Source organism: Procambarus clarkii, chromosome 70 (assembly GCF_040958095.1).
Source record: "Procambarus clarkii isolate CNS0578487 chromosome 70, FALCON_Pclarkii_2.0, whole genome shotgun sequence".
NCBI classification, from domain to species: domain Eukaryota; kingdom Metazoa; phylum Arthropoda; class Malacostraca; order Decapoda; family Cambaridae; genus Procambarus; species Procambarus clarkii.
Window position 1 is genome coordinate 29884572 of NC_091219.1, and position 12615 is coordinate 29897186.

Sequence of the window (12615 nt, forward strand, 5' to 3'; positions counted from 1 at the left end):
AGGTTAGGTAGGGTTGGTTAGGTTCGGTCATATATCTACGTTAATTTTAACTCCAATAAAAAAAAATTGACCTCATACATAGTGAAAAGGGTAGCTTTATCATTTCATGAGAAAAAAATTATAGTAAATATATTAATTCAGGAAAACTTGGCTTATTAGGCAAATCGGGCCTTGAATAGTAGGCTGAGAAGTGAGTTCTGGCTACTAGGTACGACATATATATATATATATATATATATATATATATATATATATATATATATTAATATTATTGCCTAATAGGCAGAGTGATTTTCTTTATTTTCAATAAATTGTTTCCTATTGGTTTATTTTAAATATTATTATTATATTATATTAAGAACAGAAATTATTGATTTAGTTATGTTAGTTTAACCCCTTAACTGCGTTGCCTCCAAACGTGACACCCCCGCAGTGCGCAGGAAATAAATTCTCTGGAAAAAATTCTTTTTTCTTTTTAAAGTGTCAAAAACCCTTCCCTCAGTATGGGTATGTAAAAAAAAAATCGAGATTGTACTTACTTTGGCTGCTATGGGGTCCGGAAGTTGGGGCGTGACGTCATCATTCCCCGTGCGCCCGTGCCGTAAGCTCTCGGGGGCGGTGGGGCGCTCGGGGCGGGGCGCACGAGTTGCCGTGAATATATTTTCGTTCATTTTTTCCGCACCTTTCCAAATACAATTTCATCGTTTTTATGTGCCAATCCAATGTATAATGAACACGTACACTATAATATCGCAGTACAACATCCGTACTGTCCGTAGACACTGTGTTACGTGCATGAAACTTGTGTACACATATGCAGCACATATTTACTATGTACCATGCTAATTTGTGTATATATACAATCTATTTACACACTATACACTGTCACACACTATATACATTCACCATCAACACATTCAGAACACCGCGTAGCAGCTGCTTCGTATGAGCCAATAGCAGCTGCCTCGTATGGGCCAATATCAGCTGCCTCGTATGGGCCAATAGCAGCTTCCCCGTATGGGCCAAGAGCAGCTGCCTCGTATGGGCCAATAGCAGTTGCCTCGTATGGGCCAATATCAGCTGCCTCGTATGGGCCAATATCAGCTGCCTCGTATGGGCCAATATCAGCTGCCTCGTATGGGCCAATATCAGCTGCCTCGTATGGGCCAATAGCAGCTGCCCCGTATGGGCCAATAGCAGCTGTCCCATATGGGCCAATAGCAGCTGCCCCGTATGGGCCAATAGCAGCTGCCTCATATGGGCCAATAGCAGCATTTGGCCATAAACACATTCAGAACACCTCGAGTGAGAGCAGCCACACCCAACCAGTCTCCCTCACTCCAACATCTTACTCGCCAACATTGCTCCTCCCACCATATTGTTATAGCTCTTATTACACATGTTCTATATACCTATCTACATGTTTTATTTACCAGAACTATGCAAGTAAGCCGGTATTGTGTCCAAACAGTACAGTGGCCACCATACACTGCATGAAAAATCACACAGCAGACGACGCTACGATTACGTCACCTCCCTCACCAAAATAGCTCCTCTCAACATTCTCCGGTTGCTGTTCTTACTCTATATACACACACTATATATACCCATGTACATATGTGTTGCCCATAGCGAACCACTAAGCTAGTATGGTGAGCAAAACAAGAGTGGCAGCCACACACACGATGAGGCTACCTCAATTCTCGCCCTCCCTCCCTCATCAAAATTCCTCCTTCCACAATACTACGCACAACGCTAATTATAGCCACAATCCTGCTATTATCACAATCCTGGTCACTAATTCCTGTAAATGAATAATTGACCACACGTTTATTTTGAAAAGGAACCTAAGAAATCATTTGAAGATTCCTAGATGAACGAAATAATGCTGTGGTGCTGTGGCTAGAGCTGTGAACATCGTGAACAGCATTGAATCACTGATATTTGAACATTGTACCCAGTCATTATCACACTCGGGCTCTAATATAACACTATCATAGCTAAATAATACAAGTTATATATATATTTTGACATTATTTGGCGATGCTGTGGTCACATGCTGAACAGCAGTGCTGTGCGCTCATGCTGCGAGCGCCAGCCTTGGTTGCTCACACACTACTGAGGCTCCCACACCCGGGAATGTGGACCACGATTTTTTTTAAAGATGGCGTCTGTTTACAAGAGCCCTGAGGAAGCTGATGTGAACCCCATGTAGCCGCGGGAGTTTTGAATGGAACGTGAAAAATACAAATACCCGGAGGCGCGTTGCGCAAACCAGACGTGAGCCTGCAGGCGCGTTGCGCAGTTTAAGGGTTAAGTTAGGTTAAGATAGGTTAGGTTAGGTAGGGTTGGTTAGGTTCGGTCATATATATTAAGAGAGACATTTTACATATCTTTCAGTAGAACTTGGGAAGAAGCAACAAATTTATGAGAATAGAATGTGCTGTTTAATTTAGACCTCATAATCTATGTATATAGGAGATTTCTAAACAGAAAAACTAATTTCAATTTTCCTATCCATGTTTTATTTCTTCAGTTGGGTCCATCAAGCAAGCAAGTAAGAGGTATTAAGAACTTTTACAAAAAAGTGAAGGAAGAATCAGAATCAAAGCTCACAGATGGTACAGGTCACAAGCCTCACTTTAGTCTACGTACTCTTTGTCGAGCCCTTGCTGTGGCTGCCAGGAACCCCTGTTCCAGCTTTCCAAGGTCACTTTATGAAGCTTTTTGTTTATCGTTCTTGACGCAGTTGGATCGGACATCTTATCCAGCAGTGGTAGCTTTAATCAAGCTCCATGTCTTGAGCATTGATCCACAGGGTAAGGGAAATGGCAAGCTTAACTTCAAACATAAGTTGGACCCAATCCCAGCACCTACCAGTGAAAAGGCTGTGCAAATTGAAGGCTACTGGGTGCCACAAGGTGATCAAGATCCTCAAACCTCAGACAATGTAAGTTTATTCATCTTTTTGTTTATTGTTGAAATACAATATATTCAAACATAAGATAACAGGTATCTGTTTGCAAAAGTAAAAGGAATACACACAACACAACACACTTGGAGTGTGTGGAGGAGTGGAGCAGGGATGCCAGATTGGGCTAAAAGTAGCAAATTGGGCTACTTTTCAGAGCCCTGCGCTCCCAAATTTTTTATTTCGCTACTTGCTACTTTTTGGGCTTCTTTAAAAACAAGTTGGGCTATTTTGGGCTATTAATGTTAAGAAACTCAATGATGATTTTTATGCTTTTTATAATGTCATGTGTACAAATCACAGCCGCGTTCAACAGCTTGATTGAATAGACCACTTACCGCAGGAGGCCAGGTCAGAGACCGGCCCCCTGGGGATGTTGATCCTAGGAACTTCCCAAAGAAAAAGTAACCGCAAGGCAAGATAATCCTCCCCAGGAGCTGTAGATTTCCCAACCTTAATTGCCATTAATACTTCATCCCGGGTACTGTCTATGTTCAGTGACCTCCCACTGTTGCCTACTGTAAATATTAGGTGTTTCCAAGAATCAAGTGACTGTCGTTAGAGCGGATTAGCATACAGTGAACTTGGCAGCTTCATCTGTGCTTTCATTGCTAGTGTGGCTGACCTCCAGAAGGATAGTTCGACACAAGTTACCGCACATAGAAAAGAAGTTACCGCTGTTACTTTTAGAATTTGCTTAAGTGTTAAGATGAAGTGTAAAATGGGGAAGTGGTCTAAATACCAGAAAGCGTTTCAGATGTCCTGGCTTAAGGATCCAGTGTTTGGAAAGTGGTTGGCTGAAGTGAAAGATGAAAATAAGGCATATTGTAAAGTTTGTAGAACTGAGATAAGAGCTCATAGAAGTGGTTTAAAGAAACACAGTGAAACATTAAAACACAGACAAAATATATCGGAGGTAAGTCATCAGCAGATGAGCATCAAGTCTGTTCTATCAAAGAAGGAAGATAAACTTACTAAATTTGAATATCGTCTGTCTATATGTACTGTCGCTATCTAGAAATCTAACATTATGTTTGTAACTCATCTTGTATGTATGTACAGTACTTTTACCTGAATAAACATTTGATTTGATTCGATTTGACTAAAACAAAAAATTGGGCAACTCTACTTGCAAATTCGCTACTTTTTTACCGTCAGCTCGCTACTTTTAGCAATTTGGATCTGGCAACCCTGGAGTGGAGTAGAGTGGAGTGGAGCATCACACTGAGGAGTCACTGCTGCAGGCTCCAGGAGAATTCAAATTATCCAAGTGTTGAGAGTAGGGTGGGGGCTACAAGTGGTGTTCCAGAATACAAGAAGGTTTAGGGAATTTGAAAAGAAACTAAGAGATAAGACATAAGTGTTAGTGAATGAAAAATCTGTGGTAGAAAAGTTGATCTTTCAAAACAACAGAATGTCAACAAAGATGGCTGCCACCACTGAGGAGGACAGTACCCCATCACAGGAATATTTTGCAGGTTTCTCACAACAAGATGCAATGAAACGTGGTTTTCTGGATAGGTTAGTGATTATTGAGGACATGCTAAAGAAATATGAAGAAATGGTAATTAAATTAGAACAAGAAAATGAAGGTCTCAAGATTGAGTTTTGTAATTTAAAAGGAAGTATTTTCCAGCAAGGTAAGGAAATTACCAGCTTGACTGATAAGGTAAGGATGCAAGAGGAACACATCAAGGAACTGGTAAAGGATAATGAGGCATGGAAAGTGAAGAGTAGGGAATTTGAAGAAATAAACAAGAAAATAGACTCGAATGGTGAACAACTCGAAGGGAGCCGAGGGCTAACATGGAGTTAGGCAAGGAGATGCACCAAGAAACTTCATTGACAACTCAAATAGAGGAGGCTGATAAAGAACTAGAAAAGTATAAAGAAGAAATAAAAAGAGACATATGCGCTAGTTGAGAAAGAGACGATTATGGAAGTGTGCTTGGAAGTCAAAACCAGAAATTACAAACAAGAAGCAGATCTTAGGCAAGCAGTTAGGAAAGAACTGGTTACCAACAGTAAATTAGTATAAAGCACTGCAGATAGAAGTAAGTCCATAATAGTTTTTGGATGTGTAGAGAAGGAAATTTCGTCTAGGGTGGACCGAGCAGCAGAAGAGATGAAAATCATAGAAAAAATAGTAGGATTAGGAGAAGGCCTAAATTTAAATTAACATATCAGTGATTTTAGGAGAATAGGAAAATACGAGAAAGACAAGAACCGCCCGTTAAGGGTGACGTTTAATGGAGTGAAGTATATGATAGAAGTGCTTTAGAATGCCAGAAAATTGCAATGTGACGAAAATGGCAAACTATGGTCAATAAGACAAGGACTCTCAAAGGAGGAAAGAGAAAAGCTGAAAATGAACCTCATTGAAGCGAAACGACTAAATGGGGATAGAAATGAAGAAGATAGAGATTCTTTTTTCTACAAAGTATCAGGGACTGGAAAGCTTGTGAAATGGTACATAAAAACAAAGCAGCAAAATCATTAAAGGAAGGGGGTGTAAAGAACAAAGGGAAGGGGAACATGTTCCTGAAAATAGTATATACCAACATAGATGGAGTGAGATCGGAAATATTGGAGTTGAAGGATATAATCAAGCTCAAAGTCCCAGATATTGTCGCATTAACAGAGACGAAACAAAGAAAATATTTGAAATGAAGTCGTATTCCCAAGGGGCTACTCAGTTTGGAGACGTGACAGGAAAACTAGGAAGGGAGGAGGAGTGACTGCTGGTGAAAGAACGCCTGAAGGTAAGAGAGTTAATAATTGAAAACCCTCGAGATATTGACATAATGGCATTGCAGATCTGAAATCAAGATGATAAGCTGATAATTTTAAATGCCTACAGCCCACTAGCAAGCAACATGTGAACAAAGGAAGAACTGGATGACAAACGAGAGGGCCTCATAATGGTCATGAGAGAGATTATGGTAAGAGTTTACAAAGATAAATCCCGGTTGTTGGTACCAGGGGACTTCAACTTTAAGGCAATAGACTGGGAGGCCTACGAATCAAGAACAGAGGACATTTGGCCAGGCAGATTTGTAAACCTCATCTTGTATCAACGCATCAAGCAGGCCACAAGAATGAGGGAAGGGGATGTTCCATCAGTACTGGATCTAATATTCACTAGGAAAGAAGAGGAGGTATTTGATATCCAGTACCTTCCTCCCTTGGGAAAGAGTGATCACGTCCTATTGGATATTAAATACACTTTGCGATATAATCTAATAGAGAATGGGGACATTGAAACGGTTGTTAAACTCGATTTCAAGAGAGGATGCTATGGGGAACTTAAAAAAAAATTTTCATTGGTATAATTGGACAGACCTGTTGCTAGGTAAGGAAGTAAATTAGATGTATGTCATATTTTGCAAAATATACAATGAAGACACAAACCTTCATACCAAAACAGAGATGCAGACCTAGGAAACAGGATTGGTTCAACAGAAATTGCAAGAGGGCCAGAGATCAAAAGACACAAGCATGGAATCATTATAGGAAGAGGCCAAACCCTCAAACATACCAGCGATACAAAGATGCGAGAAACAACTACACGTCAGTAAGGAGAGAGGCAGAGAGGAACTTTGAGAATGGTATAGCAGACAAATGTAAATCAGATCCAGGCCTTTTCTGTAAATTCATGGTAAATTCATTTTTCTGTAAATGTAAAAGGCAAGCTGCAGGTAAAGGATAATATTCAGAGGTGGATAATGTGGGACAAATACACGGAAAATGAAAAGGAAATGTGTGAATAAAGAATAAAGCAGTTGGCACAGATGGAATTTCACCATGGAATTTCACATTCACTGAGAGAATGTGCAGTTGAGCTCAGCATACCACTTCGGCCGATTTTTCAGACATCCTTGTGTACAGGAGTCGTAGCAGATGTGTGGAAACAGGCTAACATAGTTCCAATCTACAAAAATGGCAGCAGGGAAGACCCCCTCAATTATAGAACTGTATCATTGACAAGTGTAATAGTCAAAATATTGGAAAACTAAAAAAACTAAATGGGTAGAACACCTGGAGAGAAATAATATAATATCAGACAGACAGTATGGTTTTCGATCTGGAAGATCCTGTGTATTGAATTTACTCAGTTTCTATGATCGAGTCACAGAGATTTTACAGGAAAGAGATGGTTGGGTTGACTACATCTATTTGGACCTAAAAAAGATTTTTGACAGATTTCCACATAAGAGGTTGTTTTGGAAACTGGAAAATATTGGAGGGGTGACAGGTAAACTTCTAACATGGATGAAAATTTTTTTGATAGAAAAATGAGGGCAGTAATCAGAAGCAATGTATTGAACTGGAGAAATGTCACAAGTGGAGTGCCACAGGGTTCAGTTCTTGCACCGGTGATGTTCATTGTCTACATAAATGATCTACCAGATGGAATACAGAATTATATGAACATGTTTGCTGATGATGCTAAGATAATAGTAAGGATAAGAAACTTAGATGATTGTCATGCCCTTCAAGAAGACCTGGACAAAATAAGTATACGGAGCACCACTTGGCAAATGGAATTTAATGTGAATAAATGCCATGTCATGGAATGTGGAATTAGGAGAACATTGGGCCCCACGCAACTTATAAATTATGTACAAAATCTTTAAAGAATTCTGATAAAGAAAGAGATCTTTATCAGGTTTTATCTTTATTTATAAGGTGGTTGTAGATAGAAAACTATCACCTGAGGGCCACATAAAGAATATTGTGCGAGGAGCCTATGCCACACTTTCTAACTTCAGAATTGCTTTTAAATACATGGATAAGGAGCCGGTCGGCCGAGCGGACAGCACGCGGGACTTGTGATCCTGTGGTCTTGGGTTCGATCCCAGGCGCCGGCAAGAAACAATGGGCAGTTTCTTTCACCCTATGCCCCTGTTACCTAGCAGTAAAATAGGTACCTGGGTGTTAGTCAGCTGTCACAGGCTGCTTCCTGGGGGTGGAGGCCTGGTCGAGGACCCGGCCGCGGGGACACTAAAAAGTCCCGAAATCATCTCAAGATAACCTCAAGATATGAATGGGGAAATACTTAAGAAATTGTTCTCGACTTTTGTTAGGCCAAAGCTAGAATATGCAGTCATCGTGTGGTGCCCATATCTTAAGCAGCACATCAACAAACAGGAAAAGGTGCAAAGACATGCTACTAAGTGGCTCCCAGAACTGAAGGGGAAGAGCTACAAGGAGAGATTAGAGGCATTAAATATGCCAAAGCTAGAAGACAGAAGAAAAAGAGGTGATATGATTACTACGTACAAAATAGTAACAGGAATCGATAAAATTGACAGGGAAGAATTCCCGAGTCCTGGAACTTCAAGAACAAGAGGTCATAGATTTTAACTAGTTAAACAAAGATGCCAAAGAAATATAAGAAAATTCACTTTCGCAAACAGAGTGGTAGACGGTTGGAACAAGTTAGGTGAGGTGGTGGTGGAGGCCAAGACCGTCAGTAGTTTCAAAGTGTTATATAACAGAGAACTGGGGAGACGGGACACCATGAGCGTAGCTCTCATCCTGTAACTACACTTAGGTAATTACACACACACACTCACACTCACTCACACTCACTCACTCACACACTCACTCACACACTCACTCTCACACTCACTCACTCTCACACTCACTCACTCTCACACTCACTCACTCTCACACTCACTCACTCACTCTCATACTCACTCACTCACTCACTTTCACCCACTCACTCACTCTCACTCACACACTCCATACACAGCTTCAAATGTAGACATTATAGAGCTTACACTATGCTCAGGAACTTGTATTCCAGTAGCTTGACAGTTGAAAGGCTGGACCAAAGAGCCAAGTCTCAACCCCCTGGAAGCAGTACAGTACTAGCTAATTACATACATACATATAGCAGACTGAATCACTTTCGTAAAATGATGTAAGAATTCACTAATATATGTTTATTTTAACAGTACATAATCACACAAACTGTGCAGAAGAATCTTGAGGATCTCGTACGCATTGTGAGCATTGGTCGGTTTCCAGTGTTGTTACAAGGTGAAACTTCTGTGGGCAAAACATCCCTAATTACTTACCTTGCCTGCCTCTCTGGGAACGTGTGTGTGCGCATTAACAACCATGAGCACACTGATCTTCAAGAGTACATAGGATGTTATGCTCCTGATGAAAACGGCAAACTAGTTTTCAAAGAAGGTATTGTATTGTGTTGTAGTTGTATTCTAGTGTTTGGGTTAAATCTGCTGTTGCATTTCACTGTTTTAAATGTGACAAGCAATGTGTAATGTATGGAGAAGTAAAGTATGTGTGGATAATTGAAATAACTCCTGATATCATGGTAAAGAACATTATTTTCATAGACTAGATAAAACTCTTCCATACGTAATGCTTCTTTAAAACTTTTGTATAATATTAAAATGTACATTTAACACTTTCGCGCTCTACGCGAAGGTCAGTCAGCCAACCGTAAGTGCTCACTGCGTTTTGCCGCGTAAGCGTAAAAACAAAAATGTGTATACTCTTTTTACTCTCATGACCTTAGTTCTCGAGCTACGCATTTCATTTTGGTACCAACGTGTTCGCAATAAAATTCTCTAGAAGAACATCAGTAAAAAAAAGTTACAAAACGTATAGGGATACCAGCACCAAATAAATAACTACGAAGATGACTCGCCGTGAGCGCCCAACAGCAACAAAATGTTTTTACTCTTGGGATTGTTATCACCTCCACACTTGTTCTACAGCGTTAATTTTGGTATCAATGGACTCGCAATGAAATTCCCAACACGGTGATATGAATATAAGCGTAGAATAATGATGCGGCCCGCCCCCAAGAGTGTGGGAAGTGGTGAAATTGTTACCCGGTATCGGTGACGGGACGACGCACGGCGCTTTGAAAGTTTATACTTATTTCACTCTCATGACATTAATTTTCTATGTATGTCATTCATTTTTGTGTCAATGTGTTCGCAATAGAATGTTCTATGAGCCCATAGGTAAAAAAGATCAACAAAGCGCAAGTTAGAATAGCGCCAAATATAAAACAACGCTGGAACATATCAGTGAGCGTCAAACACACACGAAATGTTTTTACTTTTGTTATGTTTGTCAAGTTTATACTTGTTGCACACAGTTATTTTTGGTTGTACATTGATCGGAATAAAATTCCCTAAACAGACATATGCATATAATACATGATATGGGGGAAGCATTACCAGTATAAACGGCTAAAGTCACCCACCTGCAACCCGTTTGGGACATAATACCATTTGATCGAAGTTATCCACACCTTTCATGAACTTATTGTACCATGCAGCCTAGTGGTGAGAAAGAGAGCCTCATGGCGCGCAGTTTGAAACAAACCCAAAGTAAATCGGATAAAAATTGAATTTTATACAAATATTTTAAAAGAGGACATAACTTTATGTCCACTATGCGGTAGCGTTGGACGAAACAGGACTCACCGGTGAGTCCTGATAGCGCGAAAGTGTTAAGTTAGTTTACCAAAGTTATCCAGAAGTGCTCTACCTAATGGTTCAAGATAGATTTTTAATGTCCATTTTGTCCTTTCAGTGACTACATTTTTCCTTATTGTATGTATTTGAAAGTTGTAAAAGTGAATGCTGAGAAAATGAAAGTTAAAATGTTGGATTGAGGAGAACATTGTGTGTAAATGGAGAAGTGGTATATAAATGTATTTAAACAAAAACCTCTTATTCTGATTATCTGGAAATAAAAATTTCTGGTTCTCTACACCTAGTGTCCAGATTGTATTCACTTAATGGAGTTAACCCCCATTATCCATGAAGTCGTGGTGGAATTCCTGATAATTATTAATTTGAACTGGTTCCCAAAATAATTCATAGATGAACATTATTGTGCAGTGCACTAACCTTATTGCAATACTCAGTCTGCTAGTATAGGACCAATTAGCTGCAAGCCTCCCAAATCACCTGCTCAGTGATAACCATGGTCATAGACTGCAACAGTAATGACAACATAACAAACTACTATTCACATCACAGCTAATAGTGCATGATACCCAAGTTATCCTGAATTAAGACAATATGAACCCCTACAACACAGAGGAAGGAAATCAACCAAATGCTTAAGTGGATGTAACAGGTGTTGACACTGTCAACAAAAGCATATGATGCTTAACTCCACTAAGTGGTAAATGCAACTCAGCCATGAGCATTGTGTCCCACTTATGAATGAGTTAGGCTCACGCTCCATACTATGACTCATTCCTATTAGTTTCACCTGGTGATCAATTCCCAAGTGAAAGATAAGGAATTAGATGAGGAAAGACCCAAGAATAATCCCTCCTTGGGAGGAATCAAATGTGTTAAAGATAAATGTTCATATATAACCTTTGCTAAATAGCATGTGTATAACAAATTTGGAAAAAAAAAAAAAAAATATAAATGCAGGATGAAGTGACTGCTCGTCCTCACATACAGTGAGGATGAGTGATAGGTGAAGAGTAAGGAAAAGTGGGGAAGAGTAATCATGTAAAAGGGAAAGTTTAGAAAGAGAAAATGGGATGAAGGGTGGATTAGAAAGAGTGACAGGAGAAGAAGAAAAAGAGGAATGGAAAGAATTAGAAAGAGCTAGAATGAGTTAGAGTAGATAGAGGTTATAAAGGGGGGGTCGGCTTACGGCCGACAGTCGAGGCCCCCCCCCCTCCGCTGGAACCTCTGCAGTAAAGGCTTCTCTTTCTATCTTAATTTACAACTCGTCGAGTATTTTAGTTAACTCCTGCCTACCCGTAGATAGCCTCTGGCTATCTTCCTTCCATGCCTAGAAAAGCAGCTTGTTTGATGGAAAGGACACAGACAATTGCCTGCAATTATCAGCTTAGCAGAAAGCATGACACCTGACATGGATGTGCAACAATGCCACAGCCAACTACAGAGGCATGTATGTCTTGAGCCACACACAGGATTGCAGATGTCGGTTGCCCCAACTGATTTTGAATTGGCCCCACATCAATATTCATGTGGGTGTATACTGGGGATTCTTCACTGCTCTCAGGACTGCAAGTTTTGAAACCCCATATGTTTGGCACAGTAGAACTCGTGCTTCCTGTTACTCCAGCACGGCTCCTTTAGAGAATATTTTGCCCCCCCCCCCATCAAGTCACACTACACAACACTGGAGGAATTGCTCAACAGAGCGACATGTTTGCTGGAGTGTCAGGCAGTCAACGCGGAGACCTAGAGGGTCTCTGCATTGACTGAGGTTGTATATATCATCCACTGTCAGTGGATATATGTGCCTGAAGACACACTGATGCAGGCGAACACCAGAATCATTCTATTTTGATAGGCGAGTGCAGTGGCCCACAGAGTCAGCTGTACATCTAAACATGATAGTTGGAAGTCTTAGGTTTCTACCATTACTATGACACCCTCTCTCCCCATGTCTAGAAGATCTGTAAGAGTGCAGGTAAATTTCTTTCAGATATATCCATCTTTTATCTCAACGGTTCTGTCTTGGCTGATCAGGTGTTGTGAATAAATTTTATTCATACATTTCAGCCATTAGCTCTGGTATTTATCTTCTCCCTGCTTCCAGACTAGTAAGGCCTTATTGAATCTCAACATTTAGACTTAATCTCCTTCAACTTCTCT

The 12615-nt window shown here is 40.2% G+C and overlaps 1 protein-coding gene across 1 annotated transcript in view; it reads left to right on the top strand.

Annotated features, from left to right (window-relative positions):
• LOC138356021 (midasin-like) overlaps positions 1 to 12615 on the top strand; it is a 139497-nt gene that overhangs the window by 56710 nt on the left and 70172 nt on the right. The window contains 2 exon segments of the mRNA XM_069311574.1: positions 2537 to 2950; positions 8935 to 9175. Of these exon segments, the coding sequence (XP_069167675.1) occupies positions 2537 to 2950; positions 8935 to 9175 (655 nt within the window).